Source organism: Erythrolamprus reginae, chromosome 8 (assembly GCF_031021105.1).
Source record: "Erythrolamprus reginae isolate rEryReg1 chromosome 8, rEryReg1.hap1, whole genome shotgun sequence".
Taxonomy (NCBI): domain Eukaryota; kingdom Metazoa; phylum Chordata; class Lepidosauria; order Squamata; family Dipsadidae; genus Erythrolamprus; species Erythrolamprus reginae.
In genome coordinates, this window is record NC_091957.1 from 54,237,346 (window position 1) to 54,265,160 (window position 27,815).

Genomic DNA, 27,815 nt, shown 5'->3' on the forward strand with positions numbered 1-27,815 from the left:
CCGATGACATCATATGTCATCGCTAAACTTTCATCCGCCTTTAATAAATATTTTTAAAATAAACTTTAATAAACAAACATGGTGAGTAATAATCTAAAGGGTTGCTAAGGGAATGGGAAATTGTAATTTAGGGGTTTAAAGTGTTAAGGGATGGCTTGTGATACTGTCCATAGCCAAAAATAGTGTATTTACTTCCGCATCTCTACGTCGCAGAAATTCGACTTTCGCGGGTGGTCTCGGAAAGCATCCCCCGCGAAAGTCGAGGGAACACTGTACACACCATATACACACCATTCATGCTATCTGTCTATCTCCTTGGTTGCAGAATTTCTGAGAGAATATAAAAGCAACAGGAATATAATAGGATGTATTGATTATATATGAATTAATAGGATGTAATAGAACTGCAGAAAAAGCAATTGATGCCTTCCCTTGAGGACCTGTATACTGCACGAGTCAAAAAGAGGGCGGGGAAAATATTTACTGACCCCTCGCATCCTGGACATTATCTGTTTCAAATCCCACCCTCAAAACATCGCTACAGAGCACACCAAGGGGCGGCTCACAACAATAGTAATAGTAATAGTAACATAATTCTATATGAATTAATAGAATGTATTAATTCTAGAACCAATTCTAGGCTAATTCTACACCGATTTCATTATAAATTCACAAGAAAGCAAACAAGGCAAGAACATTGTGACTCATTCTAATACCATGGCATTCGTAAGTCCACTCCCTTCGTACAGTTTAATTTCCAGTGTGCTGAATCACTCAGGAAGACAATCCCACAACAGTGTTGCTCTCCATCACGTCTCCATCATGAGCCCCAATGTGCAAAATGATCCAATGCACCCACACCCAATGCCATTCAAGTTTTCCGGTCATCTTCCCCTCCTTTTTTTTGGGGGGGGGGGGAGGAATAAAAGGGGAAAGTCCCACAAATTCCTAAGCCATGGAAAAACATACCTATTTGGGCTTCAGATTTCTTTTCCTCCTTCATCTTTATGGAAGGGGCCAGAAGGAAAACAAACAAATGCTTATGGATGTAGTCAACACCCTCTCCAAGACTGATGAAAACAGATGAGCAAAACAACCACGTGCAAAATTCAAAAAGTCTCTTATCACAGGGGAGGCAAAGCCCCTGAACCAAATGAACCAGACAGCAAGACCCATCTCAGGAACCGCCTTCTGCCGCATGAATCCCAGCGGCCAGTTAGGTCCCACAGAGTGGGTCTTCTCTGGGTCCCGTCAACGAAACAATGCCACTTGGTGGGACCCAGGAGAAGAGCCTTCTCTGTGGCGGCCCCGGCCCTCTGGAACCAACTCCCCCCAGAGATTAGAACTGCCCCTACCCTCCTTGCCTTTCGTAAGCTACTTAAAACCCACCTCTGCCGCCAGGCATGGGGGAATTAAGACTTCTTCCCCCCCTAGGCTGATACAACTGTATGTATGGTATGTTTGTACGTATGCTGGTTTTATATATTAAGGGGTTTTAAGTTAGTTTTTAGTATTGGATTTTTACTGTACATTGTTCATGACTGTTGTTAGCCGCCCCGAGTTTTTGGAGAGGGGCGGCATATAAATCCAATAAATGAAATGAAATGAAATGAAATCTATACCGCCAGGCAGGGGGGAGTCGAGACACCTTTCCCCCAGGCTTTCTTTATATTTATGTTTGGGTATGTATATGTTGTTTGCTTTTTAAAAATATGATAGGGTTTTATGTGCATTATTATTATTATTATTATTATTATTATTATTATTATTATTATTATTATTAATTAGATTTGTATGCCGCCCCTCTCCGCAGACTCGGGGCGGCTCACAACAGTGATAAAAACAATATATATTGACAAATCTAACAATTAAAATCTAAGATAACAATTGTACATTTAAAAAATCTAAAAGCAAGGAACCCCAATATTAAAAAAACATACATACAGTCATATCATGCACTAGAACTACAAAGGCAGGGGGAGATGTCTCAGTTCCCCCACGCTTGACGACAGAGGTGGGTTTTAAGGAGCTTACGAAAGGCAAGGAGGGTGGGGGCAATTCTAATCTCCGGGGGGAGTTGGTTCCAGAGGGCCGGGGCCGCCACAGACAAGACTCTTCCGCTGGGCCCCGCCAAACGACATTTTGTTGACGGGACCCGGAGAAGGCCCACTCTGTGGGACCTAACCGGTCGCTGGGATTCGTGAGGCAGAAGGCGGTCTCGTAGATACCCTGGTCCGGTACCATGAAGGGCTTTATAGGTGATAACCAACACTTTGAATTGTGACCGGAAACTGATCGGCAACCAATGCAGACTGCGGAGTGTTGGTGTTACATGGGCATTTTTGGGAAAGCCCATGATTGCTCTCACAGCTGCATTCTGCACGATCTGAAGTTTCCGAACACTTTTCAAAGGTAGCCCCATGTAGAGAGCATTACAGTAGTCGAGCCTCGAGGTGATGAGGGCATGAGTGACTGTGAGCAGTGACTCCCAGTCCAAATAGGGCCGCAACTGGTGCACCAGGCAAACCTGGGCAAACGCCCCCCCTCGCCACAGCTGAAAGATGTTCCTCTAATGTGAGCTGTGAATCGAGGAGGATGCCCAAGTTGCGGACCCTCTCCGAGGGGGTCAATAATTCCCCCCCCCAGGGTGATGGACGGACAGATGGAATTGTCCTTGGGAGGCAAAACCCACAGCTACTCCGTCTTATCAGGGTTGATATTAGATTTGTTTTTGCTGGAATATTGTTTTTATTATTGTTGTGAGCTGCCCCGAGTCTTCGGAGAGGGGCGGCATACAAATCTAATAAATAGAATTGAATTGAATATGGAGTGGATCCCAGAGAGAGTCGATAGGAGAGATCCATTCCTGTCAAAGAAACGCTGCCTGCATCCAGCCCAAGGGTTACAACTTCAAGGTAGCAATTTACCAATTTAGATTGCAACAACTTGCCTCTGGAACAGTGGTTCTCAACCTGGGTGTCAGGACCCCCTTGGGGGTCAAATGACTGTTTCACAGGGGTCGCCTAAGACCACGGGACAAGACAAATTTCCCCTGGTGTTAGGACCTAAAGCTTCTCTTCTGGCGCCTTGGGACATATTTTTACAATCCGACCAATCAGGCGTTGACAGTGGGGGGTGTTCCTCTGACCTTCCTGTCAATCAGCTTCAAGCTCTGTTGGGAGAATTGGCACTAGACCTATGGTTGGGGGTCACCACAACACGAGGAACAGTATTAACGGGTCGTGGCATTAAAAAGGTTGAGAACCACTGCTCTAGAAGTTATGGGTGGAGGGTTTTGAGAAGTGATGTTGGAGAAGTTGGAGATTTTGAGAAGTGATAGGACCACCGTTTGTCAAAAATGGTATAGGGTCTCCTGCCTGGACAGAGGGGTGAACTAGAAGACCTCCAAGATCCCTTCCAACTCTTGTTTTCTTTCTTTCTTTCTTTCTTTCTTTCTTTCTTTCTTTCTTTCTTTCTTCTTATTATTATTACCACTACTATCATCATCATATTATTATTATTGTTGTTGTTGTTATTATTATTTAGATTTATATGCTGCCCCTCTCCAAGGACTCGGGGCAGCATACAACATATAAAAATGGTAGTATACATCGAGATACAGTTAAGTTAGATTAAAAGTTACATTTAAAAACTAAAAAAAAAACCCATTAAAATACACACAATGTATTTCCTTTACTCAATGAGGGGAAAAGGAACATACAGAGCAACTCAATAGAGAAGTGCGGATTAAAGGCAGAAGTGAGAGCCAAGGAGGGCTGTAAGAAGGAAGCATAGGCTGCTGGGGGAGGGTGCTCGGAAGCCACAGGTGCATGAGGGAGGGGTGGTCTGGGCGAGGCAGCCCAGCCTTAACTGAGTGGGGAGCCTCAGGGGAGGGGGAATCTGCAAAGCATGAAATGGCTCTGTGGTGTGGGACTCTCCCAGGGGATTAGCTGTGTTTATGTTTCCATGGTTTTCTCAAGGTTTTTTCGGAGTCGTTCTGTTTGCTTGTACCCTGCCCAGACTGACCCTTGGAAGATGGGTGGCTTTGTAAATGGGATAGATAATAGATAGATAAGGATAGATAGATAGATAGATGGATGGATGGTAGAGGCAGATATAGATAGGATAGATAGATGATAGATGGACAGATGGTAGAGACAGAGATAGATAGATAGATAGGATAGCTAGCTAGCTAGATAGATACAGACAGAGATTATAGCTAGAGATAATACATAGACAATAGTGATAGATGATAGTTATAGACAGACAAGATAGATATATAGACAGAGATGATAGCTATATAGCTATATAGAGACAAAGATGATAGCTAGATAGCTAACAGCTATAGCTAGAGATGATACATAGATACAGATAGATGATAGATATAGACAGACAAGATAGATATAGATAGAGATGATAGCTAGCTAGCTAAATATATACAGACAGAGATGATAGCTAGATAGATAAATAAATAAAGACAGAGATGATAGCTAGATAGCTAGCTAGATAGCTAGCTAACTAGCTAGAGATGATACGATGATACGATAGAGATAGATGATAGATATAGACAGACAAGATAGATATAGATAGACAGAGATGATAGCTAACTAGCTAGCTAGATGCAGACAGAGATGATAGCTATATAGCTATATAGCTGTATAGAGACCGAGATGATAGATAGACAGACACAGACAGAGATGATAGCTATAGATGATAGACAAGACAGACAGATATAGATAGACATAGATGATATATAGATAGATAAATGAGAGAGAGACAAGGACGGATAATAGAGAGAGAGAAAGAAATAGATGTAGATACATAGAATATATTGTTTTTCCAACACAGGTGCAAAATCAATTTGTGCCCCCCCTCATATATGTATGTATGTATGTATATGTATGTGTGTGTGTTTGCGTGTGTATATATAGATATGTATATGTCACATGTTTTTTTGCTGAATTTGAAAATTAAGGGAAACTAGGATAGATCTATTTATATATATGTATATATATGTATATGTATATGTATATATTCACATTGTACATTAGAAAACATTTTGCAAAGCAAAAGAACCGCCCCCAAGGTCTCCCCCCCGTTCCTTGTCAGCCCTTTGGGCAGCCAGCGCCTCAGAGAAAGGCGACCCCCCCCAACAGCCCCCCCAATCCTGAGTGGCTACCTTTCTCCTTGAAGGGAGCCTCCGCCGCGTCCTTGGGTCCCCTGGCGAGTCCCCCCCCCCCTTCAGCCGCGGTGCCCTCACCCTCCGGGTCTCCCTCCGAGGCGCCCCCTCACCCGGTTGCTCCGCCGGCGGCCGCCTCAGCCTCGCCGAAACCCGCCCCCCCTCCGCCGCCGATGTCACGTGACGGCGCCCTGGACAGGAAGAAGCCGCCGCCACCGCCCAGCCCAGCCAGCCAACGGGCAAAGCCGGGCGTGCGCGCGATGTACGCCGGGAGATGGAGTCCTTCTCCTCCTCCTCCTTGGGGCGCCCTCGCGCGGGGAGCGCCGGGAAGTGTAGTTTCTTCTCTGGGAGAAGAAAGCAAGGTTCTCCCGCGGGATGGGCGGAGGGGGTGGGGTGGGGGTAGAAGGCTGCTGTGGCTGGCTGGCGATCTCCTCGGGCTCCGAATCCGGTGGGTGTATCTGCAAAGGGGGCTTTGCATCTAAGAAGACCCCATTCAGTCATCGCTCTCCCGGTTGAGGTCCCTCAGAAGCCCCCCGACGCACTCTTCCAATAGGATAGCATAGGAGAGGGTAGGATAATCATGGCATGGCATGGCATGGCACGGAATGGAACAGAAGAGAACAATAATGGAATGGCATGTGGGGGAATAGAATAGAACAGAACAGTACAGAATAATAATGGAATGGAATAGAATAGAATAATAATGGGATGGAATAGAACAGAACAAACAGAATAGAATAGAATAATAATGGAATAGAATAGAATAGAATAGAATAGAATAATGATTGGAATGGAGTAGAATAGAATAGAATAATAATGGGATAGAATAGAATAATAATGGGATGGAATAGAATAGAATAGAATAGAATAATGATTGGAATGGAGTAGAATAGAATCGAATAGAATAATAATGGGATAGAATAGAATAATAATGGGATGGAATAGAACAGAACAAACAGAACAGAATAGAATAGAATAGAATAATAATGGAATAGAATAGAATAGAATAATGATTGGAATGGAGTAGAATAGAATAATAATGGGATAGAATAGAATAATAATGGAATGGAATAGAATAGAATAATAATGGGATGGAATAGAACAGAACAAACAGAACAGAATAGAATAGAATAATAATGGAATAGAATAGAATAGAATGATTGGAATGGAGTAGAATAGAATAGAATAATAATGGGATAGAATAGAATAATAATCGGATGGAATAGAATAGAACAGAACAAACAACAGAACATAATAGAATAATAATGGAATGGAGTGGAACAGAATAGAATAATAATGTCTGCGGAGAGGGGCGGCATACAAAAATAATAATAATAATAATAATAATAATAATAATAATAATGGGATGGAATAGAACAGAACAAACAGAACAGAACATAATAGAATAATAATGGAATGGAGTGGAATAGAATAGAATAATGATTGGAATGGAATAGAATAGAATAATAACATCTGCGGAGAGGGGCGGCATACAAAAATAATAATAATAATAATAATAATAATAATAATAATAATAATGGGATGGAATAGAATAGAACAGAACAAACAGAACAGAACATAATAGAATAATAATGGAATGGAGTGGAATAGAATAGAATAGAATAATGATTGGAATGGAATAGAATAGAATAATAATGTCTGCGGAGAGGGGCGGCATACAAAAATAATAATAATAATAATAATAATAATAATAATAATAATAATAACAATAATAATGGCATGGAATAGAATAGAATAGAATAATAATGGCATGGAATGGCATGGAATAGAACAGAACAAACAGAACAGAACATAATAGAATAATAATGGAATGGAATGGAACAGAATGGAACAAAAGCAATTTTAGTGCTTAAGCTTGGAGGTTCTGCCCATGTTCAATGCATCTCTGCAACTCTGGATGGGTTGCATTAAACATTTCAGGGCCAGATATGGAGGTTCTTTTATCTTCTCTAGAGTAGGGGGGGGGGTCTCCAACCTTGGCAACTTTCTTGTGGACTTCAATTCCCAGAATTCCTAGCGGAGCAATTCTGAGAGTTAAAGTCCACCAGAAAGTTGCCAAGATTGGAGACACACCCCCCCCTTTAGAAATCAGGCAAAAATGCCAATTGTCTGGAACGAAGGGGCAATAGGCAGGAAGGAGGTTTAGGAGTGAAGCTCATGTCATCAGCATTGTTAATCCCAGCACTTAATTTTTTAAAAAAATCACATGGATTTGAGCCAAGCGATGCATAATGTGGCTCTTTGCTTTGGACTTTCATACCAAGTTATAATTAAACCGAGAGGTGTTTGCAATGAATCTGGGTGGTGTATGCAAATCAGGTCTTTAGTTAAAGAATGTCTGAGCACATAACATCCTTGGGTGAATGGCCACAGATAGGTAGGTAATTATCCATGCCGGCTTCTCTTAATTATATTTGCCACTCGCTTCTCTCTTTACCTATGGCCGGGTGGCTCTTGCGGCTGGGTCCAGAAATAAAGCCGGCTGCGTCTAATCAAAGCTCATGATGATTTGTGTTGTAATTATGTTAGTCTTTAGGATGCCAAAGCACGTGGTATGCCGTGAGAGTTTATGGATACTTTACAAAGGTAATTAGCGGCTCTATTAATGTCCAATATGGTAGAATGTCTCGTGGGTTTTAGCAGACTTGATCTTCTTCTTTTTCAGATAGAATAGATGGTCAGCATTCATTCATTCATTCATCTATCCATATCTATCTATCTATCTATCTATCTATCTATCTATCTATCTATCTATCATCTATTCTGTCTATACATCTATTTATCTCTCTATCTATCTACAGTATCTATCTACACTACCTATGGTATATCTACCTATCTATCTACCTACCTATCATTTATCCATTTATCATCTATTCCATTTATTCTGTCTGTCCGTACGTCCATCTATCATTTATCCATCTATCATTTATTTATTCTATCTATCTATCTATCTATCTATCTATCTATCTATCTATCTATCTCTATCTATCTTAGTCAGTTATCCATCTATCATCTATTTATTCTATCTATTCTATATATTTCATCTATTCATCTGTCTGTCTGTCTATCATTTATCCATCTATCATCTATTCTATTTATTCTATCTATCTATCTATCTATCTATCTATCTATCTATCATCTATCTATCTATATCATCTATTCTATTTATTCTATCTATCTATCTATCTATCTATCTATCAATCATCTATTCTATTTATTCTATTTATATTATCTATCTATCTATCATCTATTCTATTTATATTATCTATCTATCTATCTATCTATCTATCATCTATTCTATTTATTCTATTTATATTATCTATCTATCTATCTATCTATCTATCTATCGTCTCTCTCTCTCTATCTATTCTATTTATTCTATTTATATTTATCTATCTATCATCTATTCTATTTATTCTATTTATATTATCTATCTATCATCTATTCTATTTATTCTATTTATATTATCTATCTATCTATCTATCTATCTATCTATCTATCTATCTATCTATCTATCTATCTATCTATCTATCTATCTATTCTATTTATGTTATCTAACTATCTGTCTGTCTGTCTGTCTATCTGTCTCTCTCTCTCTCTCTCTCTCCATCCCTCCCTCCCTCCATCTTTAAAAAACAGTTTTTACAAAACAAATGACCAAAAACATTCAGTGAGTGCAATTTTTTTCCCTGGCAGTTTATTATGGTATGAAGGAAAAAACAGTTTGGTGTGTCTGACATGAATGTTAATTTTACAAATGAAGGAGGAGGTTGTGGCTATTAAAATATGGTTACACAAAGTAGGAACAATTTTTTTTTGAAGAAGTGTACAGTACAATGGATTTCTTTGATAAACAGACTCTTTAAATATACATGACAGAAAAAACATCCAAAGTTAAGTTATGTTGTGTTTTTAATTGACATCTTTATCCCGAGGAATTGGGGCGGGAGAGGGGGGGAAATCCGTATATTAAAAACAGAATGCAAAATAATAATCATAATAATTTGGAGGCAAAAATGAAGCATTTGTATGCTACAAATATACATGATTGAGTTGGGCAAATGAGAAAGACCATTATTTTTAGACCTGGGTGTTCTGACATAGAGAATTTTGCAATACTAGCCGTGCCATTCTAATACATTCTCAAGACCAACAATTGATTTCTCCATCACCACGTCTTGGTTGTTGGGAGTCCCTGACTTACGACCATTCCACTTAGTGGCCACCCAAAGTTACAACGGATCCAAAGTAGGGATTCAAAGGTCCGACAAATCGTATCTGCAATCTGCAATCTGCAAATGCTCCTCTGCAATCACGTGACTAATCTGGTTGGTTTTGCTCAACAACTGGCCCACAATTGTGGCTTGTTAAAAGTGCCCCACCGTCCATTTCCCCCGAAAACTGGCACTTGCGTCCAATTGTCAACAAAACCACCCAAATTAAGATAAATCGGTTTGCTTAACGGCTGCAGTGTTTGTTTAATGACCACAGTAGCTACGTTACATTTTTTCTTCGAGCCTGCCACAAAAAAACCTTGCAAAGATGGTTTTACACCGTCATACAATACAGTTGTATGCCAAGGACTGCCTATACTCTCAGGTTATGTGTGTGTGTATGTGTGGCCTTGCCGATATCTATTTGGGGAGGAAGTGGCTACTCTTAGCTGTGCCCCTTTCTTTAAATATTATCTGTGGGGTTCTTTCACACCTATAGACGCATTTCAGCTCTCGGAAAGGCTGTGCAGGTCCCAGACGTTCACTGGGACTCTTAATATACTGCTCAAAAAATATAAATAAAGGGAACCCTTAAACAACACAACATAACTCCAAGTAAATCAAACTTCTGCGAAATCGAACTGTCCACTTAGGAAGCAACACCGACAATCAATTTCACATGTTGTGGTGTGCATTCAACTTTGTACAGAACAAAGTATTCAATGATAATATTTCATTCTTTCAGATCTAGGATGTGTCCTTTATTTTTTTTTTGAGCAGTGTATTCCAATAGCTTCTTTTCTTAAAGAATTAAAAAAAATATCTAAGTAATTAAAGGGGAAGCTACAAAGCCCTGGCGTCTTTACTTAGAGGTAGCACAACAAAGGAATTGTTAGCAAATTTAAAACAAAAACGGCTTTTGTATCCCTGTGTCCAGGAGGTGTACAGAAAGCAAGGAATGGAACAACCTCAGAAAATTGGGGGGGGTTTGGGGGGAAATTGCTTTTTCTTTTACAATTTCCAGGATGGGCTAATTTGGAGCAATTGGGTTTTTAAGAAGAACGTTTACACAGGATTTTTTTTGTTTTTCATAGACATCGGATTCAAAATATTGGCTTTTCAATGTATGTAACACCCCAAATTTCGCCTGCCCCCCTTAAGGTGGTTCCATGAGAAAAGACTCACTGTGTGAAGAAGCCCCTAGAGGGTTAAAAAAAACCCCAAACCCCAACATTTATCCCACAGAGCTATTTTGTGATGCAGTCTGGTCAGCCGATGGAAAACTGGGGATTTATCCAATTTGTACGAGGGGAAGAAGGGAAGTATTTATTTATTTATTTATTGTATTTATGTGCCTCTCTCTCCAAACGGACTCTGAGCGGCTGGGAAGAATCGCTGGGAATTTTTCTTTCAGTTTAATTCTGTTTTCCAGGGCACCCCTCATCCTTACGTTATGTCAAAAACATAAAATATTTGATGCTGTAATACACAGTATTACTGGAACTAACAATAATATTTGCATATTTAGAACAAAGTGTAATTCCTATAATATAAGAAGAAAAAAAAGTAGTCTATAAGGTATTTACAGCGTCCAGCAAAGAAGTATAAATACTTCCATATTTAAGGTTTAGGAAAACATAATTTACAAAATATTCAAATATATACATAGCTGCTTGGGAAAAAAAAAAAACACCCCAAAATTTAAAAAAGAGAGAGAGAACAAAACTCCACCCGGAGGGCAGTTAAGCAAAGTGGACATCCTTTTTTTTCTTTCAATTCGGGAGGGGAGTGGGGGGAAAGAAGATTTAAAATACGTGGGGTTTTTTTGTCACTACTTGGGCTCCGTTCCAGATCCTGCAAAAATTATTTACACTTCCTTTCCGTTCCTCTCGAGAGTTCACACGTGTCCGGCACTCTGAATGTGTTGTCCCAAAATATCATCTATCAATGTCAAATTATTGAGCCAGTCTTCATCGGTGCCGCCGCTGTTCTTCATCAAACAGTCGATCAAGTCAGCTTCGCTGCACGTTCCGGGCAATATGGCGTTGTTTTGTTGCGGTACAAAGTCGTATGGCGGCGACAACTCCAACGCGGCATTCATCCTGTTGAACGTTACAGAGGGCTGCCCAGCCGAGCCGGGATAACTAGGCGGCCCAACGGCCGGTCCAGCGTTGAGTTGGTTGAACCCTGAGACCCCTTGGGGCATGGATTTCATAACGTTCATGGCAGCTGGTCCTCTGGTCAAACCGTGTCTCAGGTTCTGGTTATTTTGAGGGATTAAACTTTGGTTAGAAGGGCCGAGGTTCATTTTTTGCATCTGTCGGGCCTGCATCCCAGGAACGATCTGGTTGGGCGGAGGGCCAGCTTGGTGAGAAAAGGGTTGGCTGGGGAGACTGGATCTAACGTTCTGTTTGGAGAAGACGGGGTTGTTTGGGAACTGGTGCATGGCGGCCTCCATTGGATTTTGGCTGGGCATCCTGGGGACGACCGTCGGCGTCCACATCGGCGCCGAAGAACTGGAGTAGACGGCAGGCATTCGAGCCATGGCGGGCTGCCTCAAGTGCTGCTGGGAGGAAGGATGGGCGACCAAAGCCCCAGCGGCGAAGTTGGGCGCGGCCATCCCTGGCCGAGACGCGGGATGGCTGTGGACGGTTTGACACCCCGAAGTCATGACCAACGAGTTTTGGCTTCCTCGGAGCGGGAGGTTGAAGTCAGTATTCGGAGGGAAGATGGCGGGCTGCTTGTTGGGGTTATGGGGGATCATCACCATGGCGCCGCTGTTCTGGGTCACGGAGGCGGGGCCAAGGCCCGGAGCCAAGGTGCTCTGCAGCATCCCTTGGGCGGTTGGCATCATGCGGTGGGTGGAGACAGGGGATTGCAGGGTCTGGCCGCAGTCGGTCGGCAGGGACTGCGAGACTGCTGGGAAAGAAACGAGCAAGAGGTTGAATTAGTAAGTGAGGAGAAGCTCGACAAGTTGTGCCTTCAAAATTATTATTGTCGTCCTCTCTTTTATTCATTGAACATGAAACTCAGTCAACTGAACATTATGAAATGTATCACAAATGTCATTGACTGGTGCTGATGGTTCGTAGGGGTTGGCCAATAAAGATTTCCCTTCTCCCCTCCCCTCCCCTCCCCTCCCCTCCCTCTTCTCTTTCTATGTTTCTATTCTGTTCCCATGTTTCTATTCTATTCTATTTCTATATTTTTATATTCTATTCTCTTTCTATATTTTTATTGTATTATGTTTCTATATTTCTTCTATATTTCTATTCTTATTCTATTCCAGTTCTATTCTATTCCAATTCCAATCCGAATTCCAATTCCAATCCGAATCCCAATCCAATCCCATTCCAATTGCATTGCATTGCATTGCATTCTATTCTATTCTACTCCATTCCATTCTTTACTATTCTATTCTATTCCATTCCATTCTACTTCCACTCCATTCTATTCTATTCCATTCTATTCCATTCTAATTTTCTAATCCTATATTTCTACTCTACTCTACTTGCACAGCAGATTAAATCTACACAACAATTTCCTTTAAAAAAAAAAGAACCAATTGTGGTTAACTATTCCGCCCCGAGTCTTCGGAGAGGGGCGGCATACAAATCCAAGTAATAAAAATAAATAAATAAATAAATAAATAAAATTCCTTCTTACCGGGGAACTGGTTCATCTGTTGTCCCACAAAGGGACTCCTTTGCTCAGCTGCCACAGCCATCATGCCATGCCTCTGCTTTTCCTAGGAACAACAAAAACAACAATAACAAAAATTGAGTCCACACATTGGGTGCCATGCAAATAAAAAAGGATTGCTTCCCGTTGCCATCTATAGATTCATTAACTTTCCCTGGATAGATAGATAGATAGATAGATAGATAGATAGATAGATAGATAGACAGACAGACAGACAGACAGACAGACAGACAGACAGACAGACAGACAGACAGACAGACAGAGATAGATACATGGCTGGATGGATGGGTGGATAGGTATACAACTATCTATCTATCTATCTATCTATCTATCTATCTATCTATCTATCTATCTATTTATCTACATCTATCTATCTATCTATCTATCTATCTATCTATCTATCTATCTATCTATCTATCTATATCTTTTTATAAATTTTCATGGGTATAGGTATGTAGGTCTTGGCGTATTTGGGTCTTTTACTGTGTCAGATTGATAGAATTGGTGACGTTTCGACGAGGTCCCAATCGTCATCTTCAGACTGGTGCTTTCAGCTTCGTGCTGGGGCAAACAACAAACAACTTCGTGTTTGCTCTAGCACGAAGCCAAAAGCACCAGAAGATGACGAGTGGGACCTCAAAAAGTCCCCAAGATATCAATTTGACACAGGAAAAGACCCAAATGTGTTTCTCAACCTCCCCCTTTTTATGATAGGTGGACTTCCAACTCCCAGAATTCCCCAGCCAGCATGCTAAAAGACCAACCTGGAGCTGCTGCTGTTGTTGTTGCTGTTGTTGTTGTTGTTGCTGCTGCTGCTGCTGTTGCTGCTGCTGCTGCTGCCGCCGTCTCATAATTTGCTGCTTTAGGAGTTGGTTCCTCATGGTGTAATCATTCACCAGAGGTGGAGCCTGGGCAGGCACTGACCCTGAGTTGGCGGGGACTCCTGGCTCCTGCATTCGAGCACCGATGCCAGGCATCTGGTCCTGGGAAAGGAAGAAGATAAAGATAAACTATACACAAACGTTTGTGAATGTTCCCAACAGTTTCTTTCTCTGCAGTGAGAAATTCAATGACGACACGCTGCTTGTAACATACGGCACTTTGAAATGCAGCTACGCTATCTGTCTGAAAAAACACAAAGTTTACACACATACTCTTGACAATTCAAATAATGTACAGCGGTACCTCTACTCACGAACTTAATTCGTTCCGTGACCGGGTTCTTAAGGAGAAAAGTTTGTTGCATGAATCCCAGCGACCAGTTAGGTCCCACAGAGTGGGTCTTCTCCGGGTCCCGTCAACTAAACAATGCCGCTTGGCGGGACCCAGGGGAAGAGCCTTCTCTGTGGCGGCCCCGGCCCTCTGGAACCAACTCCCCCCAGATATTAGAATTGCCCCCACCCTTCTTGCCTTTCGTAAGCTACTTAAAGCCCACCTCTGCCGTCAGGCATGGGGGAATTGAGATACTCTTTCCCCCTAGGCCTTTACAATTTTATGCATGGTATGTCTGTCTGCATGTTTGGTTTTTATATTAATGGGTTTTGAAATCATTTTTAGTATTGGATTATTATTGTATACCATCTTATTATTGCTGTTAGCCGCCCCGAGTCTCCGGAGAGGGGCGGCATACAAATCCAATAAATAATAATAATAATAATAATAGTAAGTAGAAGCCATTTTTCTCATAGGAATCAATGTAAAAGCAAATAATGCGTGCAAAGCCATTAGGAAAGAAATAAAAGCTCGGAATTTGGGTGGGAGGAGGAGGAGGAAGAAGAGGAGGAGGACAGTCACTGCCGAAGGAAGAAGGTGAGGGGAGGGGAATCAAAAAAATCCAAAACTTTAAGGCTTAAAAAAAAAAAGAGGGACTCTGAGGGTGCGCCTAGAGAAAGGAAAATCCTCCGTTCACTTTGGGCTGCCCAGAGCGAAGGGAGCATTTCTTTTCTCTGGGCACTGGTAGAGGTTTATTCCTTCTCCAAGCACCCAGAGAAAGGAAAATCCTCCGTTCACTTTGGGCTGCCCAGAGCGAAGGGAGCATTTCTTTTCTCTGGGCACTGGTCGAGGTTTATTCCCTCTCCAAGCACCCAGAGAAAGGAAAATCCTCCGTTCACTTTGGGCTGCCCAGAGTGAAGGGAGCATTTCTTTTCTCTGGGCACTGGTAGAGGTTTATTCCTTCTCCAAGCACCCAGAGAAAGGAAAATGCTTCGTTTGCTCTGGGCTGCCAAAGCCTCCTTAAGCGCCACTGAAAGGCTCCTCTGGCAGCCCAGAAAAGTCCGAGATGGCCGGGATTAAAGGGGGAATGGCAGGAAACTGGCCAGGGCTTCGTGCCGCTTTCAAATTTCCTGGGAATTTTTTCCGGGCTCGGGTCCTTAAGTAGAAAATGGTTCTTAAGAAGAGGCAAAAAATCTTGAACACCTGGTTCTTATCTAGAAAAGTTCTTGCCCAGAAAGTCATGAACCACATTTTTTTCTCTCAAGTACAAATGTAAAACCTTAGATATACAGTGGTACCTCTACTTAAGAACACCTCTACTAGGGGTGGCTCACAACAATAGTAAACAATATATAACAAATCCTTTGTCTAAAACCCTTATCATTAAAATAGTCACACACCCTAATCATACCATACATAAATCCTGTTAGCAAGGAGATACATCAGTTATCCCATGCCTGGTAACAAAGTGGGTTTTCAGAGACTTCTGAAAGGCGAGGAGGGTGGGGGCAGTTCTAATCCCCAGGGGGAGTTGATTCCAGAGAGCCGGGGCTGCCACAGAGAAGGCTCTTCCCCTGGGTCCCGCCAGACGACACTGTTTCGTCGACGGGACCAGGAGAAGGCCAACACTGTGGGACTTAATTGGCTGCTTGGATTCGTGTGGCAGAAGGCGGTCCCGGAGATATTCTGGTCTGATGCCATGTAGGGCTTTATAGGTCATAACCAACACTTTGAATTGTGACCGGAAACTGATCGGCAGCCAGTGCAGGCCACGGAGTGTTGACCAAACATGGGCATATCTGGGAAAGCCAACGATAGCTCTCGCGGCCGCATTCTGCACGATCTGAAGTTTCTGAACACTTTTCATAGGTAGCCCCTATGTAGAGAGCGTTGCAGTAGTCGAATGCACACCAAGATATAAAAACAGCCCAGCACAGAAGACAACTGCCCCATCCACTCCTTTATGCCTCATAATTCACCATCTTCCTGCTACATTCTATATTATGGATGACCCCTTGTTATTACTGGCGTACACACTGCATAGCCAGACTGTTTGAAAACTGGAGCACACTTCCTTTGTTTGGCCCATGGAAGCCTGGGCCCTTTGTTTGAGAGGTGGTGTTATCAAGAGATAAGCCACCCAGAAGCAGAGGGACTACCGCTGGACATCTAACCATGCCGCCTATGCCAAGATGAAAAAAAAAACAGGAAGTCAGGCCGGAAACTTTGGACTGTGTTTACGGAGAGCAAAGCAGGACGGTAGGAGAGTAGAGACAGGGCAACATTTGCAGAACGATTGTGACAATTGTCTCCCCTCCAGGTCTTTGCTTAATGCTTTAACCCACTCGGTTAAAGACCTCGGTATACTAATAACAAAAGATTTAAGTGCCAAAGCCCACTGCAACAATATAGCCAAGAAGGCTTCAAGAGTTGTAAACCTAATCCTACGTAGCTTCTGCTCTGGCAATCTCTCACTACTTACCAGAGCTTACAAAACTTTTGCCAGACCCATCCTCGAATACAGCTCATCTGTTTGGAACCCATATCGCATCTCAGACATTAACACCCTTGAAAATGTCCAAAGATACTTCACCAGAAGAGCCCTTCACTCCTCCACTCGAAACAGAATCCCGTACGAGACTAGACTTTCAATCCTGGACCTAGAAAGTTTAGAACTAAGACGCCTTAAACAAGATCTAAGTATTGCCCACAGGATCATATGCTGCAACGTCCTGCCTGTCGGCGACTACTTCAGCTTCAACCACAACAATACAAGAGCACACAACAGATTTAGACTTAATATTAACCGCTCCAAACTTGACTGTAAAAAATATGACTTCAGTAACCGAGTTGTCGAAGCGTGGAACTCATTACTGGACTCCATAGTGTCATCCCCAAATCCCCAACACTTTACCCTTAGATTATCTACCGTTGACCTATCCAGATTCCTAAGAGGTCAGTAAGGGGCGAGTACAAGTGCACTAGAGTGCCTTCCGTCCCCTGTCCTATTGCTCTCCTATATTTCCTATTCCTTTCTTCTATTCCTATATCTCTTCTTCTATTTTTTCATTGATATGTTCTATTACTATATCTTCTTTTCTATTCTTTCTTAGATATACTTTACTATGAGTATCTGCTCTATAACCTTCATCATGTATTTTATTATGTGTATATAGATATATACCCAGTAAAACCCTCATTGTGTATTGGACAAAATAAATAAATAAATAAAAATACGTTTTTTAAAAAAAGTCAAAGGAGGCCAGTGACATTAATCTGGTTTTGACATACCACGATGTCTGAAATACCTCTGCATTGACTCACTGGATCCTGCGACCCCTGGCACAGAGCAATGGTTGTAAATGTGAACCAATTTCCAAGGGTCCGAATTTGACTCACTTGGCTATGCTCAGTTTTACAACTCATAGAAACATAGAAGATTGACGACAGAAAACAAAATTTGTAAAGAAAAATAGAGTGACCGAGGGTGGGTGGGAATCATATTGTCTAAAAAGGACAATAAGAGAGTGAATCCTCCCCGGGGTTTTCAAATATTGTGTTTTCGGAGACGACAACAATGAAAAGTTCTTCATTTCTGCCACTAGTGGGAGCTGTCGCATCCCCTTTTGAGCGAAACCCAGACAAAAACAAGTGAAACAGCTGCGCGTTAAGTCCCACGTGACCAAGGCAGCATCAAAGCTTAAGGAACATGTGTGTGTGTGTGTGTGTGTGTGTGCTGTGTGTTTTGTTATGTGCACACAAAAACGCTTCTGTTGCACTGCTTCCAAGGAAACTCGTTGGCTTTTTGCATTTCAAAGGCCGAGCCAGATTGCATGAAGTATATAGAAAGGCGATTGACCATTTTCTTTTTCAATTTTAAGGAAAAAAAATCAGTTTGGTCAATTTTTCTCCCCTTTTATGAGATTTAGTAGCTGAAATGAAGCAACCGGGATTATCTGCAACTCTTGTTCCTTTGGGGAAAATAAAGGCAACCCCCAGAACATTTTCCCCCCGTTCTGTAATAGAGGGGAAAAATAATCCTCCCTGCCCCAAAATAGGCAGAATTGCAAGCTTTGACTTGCAAAACCTCTGATAAGTAATGTGTTCCTTTTTTTGAACGTGATTCCCCAGTTCTCGTATCAGCTGGGACCTCATTTAGGTTTGTTTTACCTAATAAAGACATAAAGGTTGGCCAAGCTTGTTGGTGGGTAAATTGACTTGACCCCAATGGGGATGGGGACCACCAGTAGAAGACCTGAAGATCTAAGTTGGGAACCCATCCTCCTGGGGAAATTTCTAAGAGTTGAGACCTACTTCATCTTCTTTTTAATGACCCCATAATCCCTCGTGTGGTGGAGTCTGGCCAATTGAATGAAGCTGAAGGTTTACTGGCCCGATGCCTTTCCTGTTGCCAGTGTGGAGTTTTGTTTGGCAGATATATTCCCATCATGCCCAGAGAGAGAAATACCTGTTTCCACCTAGGAGCAAACTCATAGCTTCCTGATGGTGAGGCAAGAGATGCACCTCTAGGCCACCACTGAGATATATATAGAATCTATATATATAGAAGCTTCCCAGATCGAATCCCAGTAAAAGAATGGGTGTGGCCAGCTGATGAGGCCTAATAAGGCCGAAATAGATCTATCCTGGTCTCCCTTAATTTTAAAAAAATTCCAGCTATAAACATTTAACATATATATATATATATATATATATATATATATATATATATATATATATAGAGAGAGAGAGAGAGAGAGAGAGAGAGAGAGAGAGAGAGAGAGAGGTGGAGGGAGGAAGGAAGGGAAGGAGGGAGGGAGAGAAAACAAGATCCTTCCTTCCTTCCTTCCTCTTTCTTTCTCTCTTTCTTCTCCTCCCTTCCTTTTTCTCCCTCCCCCATTCTTATTCCTGCCTGCCTGCCTCTTTCTTTCTTTCTTTCTTTTCCTCCCTTCCTTTTTCTCCCTCCCCCATTCCTCTTCCTTCCTGCCTGCCTCTCTCATTCTTTCTTCCTTCCTTCCTTCCTTCCTTCCTTCCTTCCTCCTTTTTCCTTTCTGGCTTGACTAGAAGACCTCCAAAGTCCCTTCCAGCTGTATTCTGATTCTGATTGAGATACGGCAAAGATTGATAAGTATAAATGGTGCATTCAGTTATCCATGTGCTTGCTAGAATTCAGATAAATGACCTTTAAGGCGCCTCCCTTTCAACTTTAAGATATTTTTTGCACACACACACCCTTTCCCAACTTAGATTCAAGGCCGCCCTTCCTCAACTCATCAAATGTCCACCAAAATACATGAAGGTTTCTCTCAATTTTCCAGTCCTGGGCCGTTTGGTAGATGACAGGTTGGGAAAAATGGATTTCAAAAACACTTGACTTTCTCCCGCGCCCATTGCTGAAACCCAGAGCCCAACATAGCCACAATCATATACGGAATTATCAAATAAATTAGGGCAGCTCCGATATAAGAGATCATACGCTTATACGATTACTGCTGTAATTACATAATAAACTACAGCAGTAATCATATCACTGCACCCTCTCACGTACCACGGCTACCCTAATTTTTCTGATCATTCATTATCAAGATAATTTGATTATTCTCTACAAAACTCCCTGGAAACGTATGGATGGATGTCCGTTAAGTATATGAGGGTTTTACTCCCGATACATAAAATCCCCTTCTGCCACTTCTAGAACTTAGCCGGTGGGAGGTCTGGGGTTGAAAGCTAAGCGGGATTATATTTCATTATACTTCCAGGGGGAGAGGAGGAGAAGGGGGAGGGGAAAAAAGAGAAGTTATAGGTCAGCTCTTCGCCGGCAGTTCCTCCATCCTTTCTCTCTGCAAACCCATCCCGTTTTCCCACGGGAATGCCCCTCCAAGAACTGCGCGAGAGAAACTTGAAGGGCCGATTTGCAAATCAAAATATACCCTGTCCCTGCGATGTTCCCTTGCCATCTGTCCGGTGGCGAATTTGGGCACCGGCTGCCAGGGAGGTTTTCAAGCGGCCCTTGCCATTCCATGCCACGCTTTCCAGGTGCTGGAGACTACAACGCCCATCATCCTCTATCTCCATATCTTTGTCTGGCAGGTTTTGATGTGGTTTTTTTGCTTCTGGGTATGCGCAGAAACAGAAAACCACTGAAATGTAACAGTCGTGCCTGTAACTCCTTATCTCATATCTCATATATCTTTTCTTCCTTCTGTTGTGGTTAGCTCTGGCCCTGCTCCTGCCCCAAGGACTGTGGATGTGGGGGAGACATCCACATGCTGCAGGCCTGTTTTGCCCCCGGTGGAATCTGCTGATGAAGGCTCCTCTGACCATGAAGACATGAGTGACAGGAGGGAGGAGAGTGGGGCAGACAGCTCAGAAGGAGATCAATTCTCTAGCTCCTCCTTGGATTCAGAACAAGAGTTAATGATACAGCCACGCATGCGGAGAGCGATGCATAGGCAGCAACAACTGAGAGATTATTATCAAAGAAAACGAGGCCACCTGTGGTTGGGTGGAGCTGTGGTCATTAGTGAGGCTGCTATAAAGAGCAGCCTGTGGGTTTGGCCATTGTGGAGGATTATCTGATCGTTGTGTTTCGTGACTGCTTTGCTGACTTTGATCTTTGTGTGCTGATTTTCCCCCGCTTTGAAACTAAACCAGAGCAAAGTGTGTTTCACTTTGTGAAAGAAGAAGGACTGTGAATTGCCTCACAGCTGCAAGCTCAGTATCTCAGAACTGATCAGGGACTTGTACAAATTACCAGCTTGATTGGAGACATTGCTCTTTGCTATACCAAAAGAGTGCTCTGTTTATTTGCATTTTCGGTATAAAGAACATTGTTTTGAATTTTCAAATGTGTGTGTGTGTGTCTGAAATTGTACCTGTGAATTTTTGGAAGGAGTCTGCCAGAGAGCCCGATAGAACATATATCTTTCCTTCCTTCATATATCTTCTCCTCTATTTTTATATCTTCCCTTTATATATAATACTTCACGCCTATTCTCTTCAATATGTATTGTGTATTGGACAAAATAAATAAATAAAATAAATAAATAACTCGCGGGAAATTTCACTTCCCGCGCATCCGGAAGCAGACCGCCCACGTTACAAGCTAAGCTATTCTGGAGATGTTCTGAGAACGTTAGACCCACCCTCTCTCCTTGATGGGAGAGCAAATGTGTACCCTGGTTTTATGAATTATGGCAGGGGTTCACTCGAGCCAAAGCTTTCTCCGTGCAAGCTTTGGTGACACATCGGGCAAAGAGGACGGAAGCGTCTATTAAACAAGGTTAACTTCTCTGGCAAACTTCTGTGGCCGTCTGCAATGCTCTCCCCTTAAATCATACCGGGTACCACTGCCAACAAATCATGACATCCATTCCAATTTTTTGATGGCCAACAGCCACAAGGAGAAAGAGAGAGAAAGAAAGAGAGAGAGAGAGAGAGAGAGAGAGAGAAAGAAAGAAAGAAAAAGAAAGAAAGAAAGTGTTTTTAATAGGAAAGAAGGAAGGAAGGCAGGAAGGAAGAAAGGAAGGCAGGAAGGCAGGAAGGAAGTAAATAAGGAAGGAAGGAAGGAAGTGTTTTTAATAGGAAAGTGAACACATGAACAAGGGGGCACAATCTGAGGTTAGTTGGGGAAAACATTAGAAGTAATGTGAAAAAATATTATTTTACTAAAACAGTAGTACATGCCTGGAACAAACTTCCAGCAGACTTGGTTGGTAAATCCACAGGAACTGAATTTAAACATGCCTGGGATAAACATATATCCATCCTAAGATAAAATACAGGAAGTAGTATAAGGGCAGACTAGATGGACTATGAGGTCTTTTTCTGCCTGTCAATCTCCTATGTTTCTATGAAAGACCATCCAATATTAAATAAACGGAATAAGGAAGAATGGAGGTAGAAGAACTGAAAGAACTGTTTAGACTGTAGGCTAAAACATATGAAGAACGGTTGCAGGAAGTGGGCATGGTTAGTTTAATGAAAAGAAGGACCAGGGGAGACATGATAGCAGTCTTCCAATATCTCAGGGGTCGCCACAAAGAAGAGGGAGTCAAGCTATTCTCCAAAGCACCTGAGGGCAGAACAAGAAGCAATGGGTGGAAACTAAACAAGGAGAGAAGTAACTTAGAAGTAAGGAGACATTTTTTGACAGTTAGAACAATTAATGGAACAGCTTCCTTCCAGAAGTTGTGAATTCCCCAGTATTGGAAGTTTTTAAGAAGATGTTGGATAACCATTTGTCTGAAGCGGTGTAGGATTTCCTGCCTAAGCAGGGGGCTGGACTAGAAGACCTCCAAGGTCCCTTCCAACTCTGTTGCTGTTCTTGCTGCTGCTGTTGTTGTTTTAAACTTCACTGGAGCGTTGTTGGTAGGAAAAACCCAGAGGACAACGTTGTGTTAAGTCCAATTCATTATTCCTTTGAACTCTGGTCAGGAAGGAACTTCTGATACTTCAGAAATAAAATCCATTCTTTGTTGTTTCTACTACCCCCCTCACCAAACTATGGAGACCTTTGCTGACCTCTGAACTCATTGGGAATTTTTAGATGCTTCTTCAGAATTATATTGCGGTTTCAGATGAGTTGCATGTTCAACTTCTTCATATTTTAACTACTGTGAAAGATTGGTTGGTTGCAAGCCAAGGGTCACAAAGTATGTTGGGCGTAACTTTGAGGGGGCACATTTTAAAGCTTGGTTGTTATGGTCTTCAAGTGTCCACAGGTATCAGAAGGAGGTTCTTCGACAATCCACAAGCACACCCCACAAACTTGGGTGTAAGAACATAAGAAGAGCCCTGCTGAATCGGGCCAAAGCCCATCGAGTCCAGCATTCTGTGTCCCACAGTGGCCCACCAATTGTCCATGGGGATCTTGAGCAGAAAGAGAAGGCCAAACCCCCCCTTTCCCTTGACCCAAAACAAACGGTACCCAAGGGAACCCTGCCTGCCTCAACCAACATAGAGGCGGCACTTGGAGATCCAATTCAATAACCACCGATAGATACACTTGGCATCCATGAATCCGTCTAATCCTGCCTTGAAGCTCTCCAGGCTGACAGCTGTCACGATCTCTTCTGGAAGTGAATTCCATAAACCAAGGACCCTTTGGGTGAAGAAATATTTTCCTTTATTTGTCCTCACTTTCTTACCTATGAGCTTTAGGGAGTGTCCCCTTGTCATAGTATAGGGTTTTTTTGTGTGTGTGTGGGGGGATGTTTCGAAGCTTACTTTGATATCATCCGCACCTCTATAACTGTCTGGTTTGGTTCTGCAACCCAACAAGACCGACACAGACTTCAGAGGAGAATCAGAACTGCAGAAAAAACAATTGCTGCCCACCTGCCTTCCATTGAGGACCTGTAGACTGCATGAGTCAAAAAGAGGGCGGTGAAAATATTGACTGACCCTTCGCATCCTGGACATAAACTGTTTCAACTCCTACCGCCACAGAGCACTGCACACCAAGACAATTAGACACAAGAACAGTTTTTTCCCGAACGCCCTTACTCTGCTAAACAAATAATTCCCTCAACACTGTCAAACTATTTACTAAGTCTGCACTTCTATTTCCACTAGTTTTTTCTCATCATTCCTATCATCCTTTTCCTCCAACTTAGGACTGTATGACTGTAACTTATTGCTTGTATCCTAAGATTTTTATTAATATTGATTCTTTCTTCATTGCTTATTTGACCCCTATGACAATCATTATGTGTTGCACCTCATGACAAATCTATATTTTATTTTATGTACACTGAGAGCATCTGCACCAAAGACAAATTTATTGTGTGTCCAATCACACTTAGCCAATAAAGAATTCTTTATATGATCCTCAGAGTTCATAATAATAATATAATAATAATAATTTATTAGATTTGTATGCCGCCCCTCTCCGAAGACTCAAGGTGGCTCACAACAATAATAAACAGTCTACAAATCCAACATTTAAAAAACAATTTAAAAACCCTTATAGTAAAATAATCACACAATCCATTCGAACCATACACAAACCAAAATAGTTGGGGATATAATAATAATAATAACAATTTAATAATAATTTATTGGATTTGTATGCCACCCCTCTCCGCAGACTCGGGGCGGCTAACAACAATAATAAACACAACATGTACAATCCAATAATAAAAAACAACTAAAAACCCCTATTATAAAACCAAACATACACACAAACATACCATGCATAAGTTGTAGTGGCCTAGGGGGAAGAGCTATCTCAACTCCCCCATGCTTGGCGGTATAAATGAATCTTGAGTAGTTTCCCCATGCCTGGCTACAATGATGAGTTTTTAATAACTTACGAAAGGCGAGGAGGGTTGCGGCAATTCTAATCTCCGGGAAGAGTTGATTCCAGAGGGCTGGGGCCGCCCCAAAGAAGGCTCTTCCCCTGGGTCCCGCCAGATGACACTGTTTAGTCGATGGGACCCGGAGAAGGCCTACTCTGTCGGACCTAATCGGTTCATGGGCATCAAAGAAAGATTCTCCTACAATCTTCCCTACCACTAGCCTAAACTTTATTTACAACTTGAGGGTAGCAGTTCTTGGAGACGGTGCCAAGGGGTGGAACGGTTATGCAATCCTCTTTCATTTCTTGTAACTATTGGAAATTCTCCCCCCTGTGACAATTAGGCTAAGATTGGAAAAACAACCAAGTCCAATGATGCAATATAAGGCATTATTCATCTCAGCTTCATTGCTGTTACTGGGGAAAGGAATATAAATAAGGATTATCCCATCCTCCTGGCTGTCCCCGAAGATCAAAGCACAAACGGCAATTCACCTTAAAATGTGTCTTTCCTTCCATGCCAGGACAAATTTTTTCCTCCCGTGTTCATTTAACATACGAAGTTTGTAGCTTGAGAGGCCAAGTGACAAACTCGGAGTTTAAAAAAAAATGATATATATATATATATATATATATATATATATATATATATATATATATATATATATATATATATATATAAAAAATAATATTATAATAATAATTTATTAGATTTGTATGCCGCCCCTCTCTGAAGACTTGGGGTGGCTCACAACAATAATAAACAGTCTACAAACCCAATATTTAAAAAACAATTTAAAAACCCTTATAGTAAAATAATCACACAATCCATTCAAACCATACATATATATACAGTGATACCTCGTCTTACGAACTTAATTGGTTCCGGGATGAGGTTTTCTAAGGTGAAAAGTTTGTAAGACGAAACAATGTTTCCCATAGGAATCAATAGAGAAGCGATTAATGCGTGCAAGCCCAAAACTCACCCCTTTTGCCAGCCGAAGCACCCGTTTTTGCGCTGCTGGGATTCCCTTGAGGCTCCCCTCCATGGGAAACCCCACCTCCGGACTTCTGTTGCCCGCGAAGCGCCCGTTTTTGCACTGCTGGGATTCACAAAAACACGGAAGTCTGGAGGTGGGGTTTCCCATGGAGGGGAGCCTCAGGGGAATCCCAGCAGTGCAAAAATGGGTGCTTCGCTGGCAACGGAAGTCCGGAGGCGGGGTATCCCAGTGGCGGCGGCTTGGGTTTGCAAGTTGAATATACAGTGTTCCCTCGGTTTTCGCGGGTTCGAACTTCGCGAAAAGTCTATACCACGGTTTTTCAAAAATATTAGTTAAAAAATACTTTGCGGGTTTTTTCCCTATACGTTTTTCCCCGCCCGATGACGTCATATGTCATCACCAAACTTTCATCTGCCTTTAATAAATATTTTTTTAATAAACTTTAATAAATAAAGATGGTGAGTAATAATCTAAATGGTTGCTAAGGGAATGGGAAATTGCAGTTTAGGGGTTTAAAGTGTTAAGGGAGGGCTTGTGATAGTTCATAGCCCAAAATAGTGTATTTACTTCCGCATCTCTACTTCGCAGAAATTCGACTTTCGCGGGCGGTCTTGGAACGCATCCCTCGCAAAAAATCGATGGAGCACTGTAGTTTGGAAGAAGAGGCAAAAAAATCTTAAACCCCGGGTTTGTATCTCGAAAAGTTTGTATGGCGAGGGGTTTGTAAGACGAGGTATCACTGTATATATCTGGCATTCAAACTAGGAAGACTCTCTGGCCCTGGAAAATATTATGTCCCTCTGCTTCGCGACACAATGTGCAAAGTCCACTCCTCCTTTTAAAACGGTTTCCTGTCAGAAGTTCTGGAGATGTGCGTGTTGAAAGCTTTGTTCTGCTCCGGGGGGGAGAAACGGAGACTGTATATACAGCGCCCGGGTTTGCCAAGAATTTTTTAGAACAAAAAAAAAAGAACACAAAAAGAGAGGCAATACATGTACACTACGCACACCGAGTTGGCAGAGAGTCTGGCCATTTTGAGGCCGGAGGGGTGGTGGAAAGAAGGAGGAGGAGAAGAAAAGAAGGAGGAAGGAGGAGGAGAAAGGAGAAGAAACAAGGAGAAGAGAAGGGGGAGGAGAAGAAAAGGAGGAGAAAGGAAGAAAGAAGGAGAAGGAGAGAAGGAGAAAAGAGAAGGGGAGGAAAAAAGGAGGAGAAAAGAAGGAGGGAGGAGGAGAAAAGAAGAAGAGAAGGAGAAGAAAAAAGGAGGAGAAAGGAGGAGGAGGAAGAGAAAAGGAGAAAACAAGGAGAAAGGGAGAAAGAAGAGAAGAAAAAAGGAGGAGGACAAAAGGAGAGGAACAAGGAGAAGAGAAGGAGGAGGAAAAAGAAAAGTAGAAAGAAAGGGAGAAAGAAGAAGGAGAAAAGGAGAAAAACAAAGAGAAGAGAAGGAGGAAGAAAACAAGGAGAAAAGGAGAAAGGAGAAGAAGATGGAGAAGAGAAGGAGAAGAAAAAAGGAGGAGGAGAAAAGGAGAAGAACAAAGAGAAGAGAAGGAGGAAGAAAACAAGGAGGAGAAAAAGAGAATGAAGGAGAAGGAGAAAAGGAGAAAGGAAAAGAGAAAGAGACGAGAAGAGGAGGAGGACAAAAGAAAAGGAGGAGGGAAAGGGAGAAAGAAGGAAGAGGAGAAGAACAAGAAGAAGAGAAGAAGAAAAGTAGATGCTAGCAAACAAGCAAGCAAAGAAGGTTTTCCAGAATGCTGGGTGGAAATCAAAGCTGACCTCTAAAGTCCCAGGACAGTTTACAATCTAATGAACAAATTTATTGTCCACATAGGTTTTACACAAGCCAGCTCTTATGCAGATTCATATTCTCCTGGAAACCCCCAACATAATGCTAAGTTGTCCTTAGTATGTACACAGCCACCCATTTCTGGAGCCTTTCCAGCGAGGAAGGGTTCAAATCCCAGCCCACAACTTCTGCCCGAACCCATAGAAACATAGAAGATTGACGGCAGAAAAAGACCTCATGGTCCATCTAGTCTGCCCTTATACTATTTCCTGTATTTTATCTTAGGATGGATATATGTTTATCCCAGGCATGTTTAAATTCAGTTCCTGTGGATTTACCAACCACATCTGCTGGAAGTTTGTTCCAAGCATCTACTACTCTTTCGGTAAAATAATGTTTTCTCACG

At 42.1% G+C, this 27,815-nt stretch overlaps 2 protein-coding genes across 3 annotated transcripts in view; both read right to left on the reverse strand.

Annotated features, from left to right (window-relative positions):
• Positions 1-5,364, reverse strand: part of MTMR1 (myotubularin related protein 1) — a 79,978-nt gene extending 74,614 nt beyond the window's left edge. The window contains 1 exon segment of the mRNA XM_070760151.1: positions 5,293-5,364. The gene's annotated coding sequence lies outside the window, so the exon portion shown is untranslated.
• A 3,507-nt stretch (positions 5,365-8,871) lies between these two features.
• Positions 8,872-27,815, reverse strand: part of MAMLD1 (mastermind like domain containing 1) — a 49,871-nt gene continuing 30,927 nt past the window's right edge. Inside the window, exons 2-4 of one of the 2 annotated variants that reach the window (XM_070759939.1) lie at positions 13,881-14,099; positions 13,081-13,162; positions 8,872-12,330 (exon numbers count right to left, since the gene is read on the reverse strand). In XM_070759939.1, coding sequence (XP_070616040.1) covers positions 11,312-12,330; positions 13,081-13,162; positions 13,881-14,099 — 1,320 coding nt within the window. In that variant the 3' untranslated portion in view covers positions 8,872-11,311. Of the gene's footprint in view, positions 12,334-13,080; positions 13,163-13,880; positions 14,100-27,815 lie in introns of both variants that reach the window. The other variant, XM_070759938.1, reaches the window with a different exon arrangement.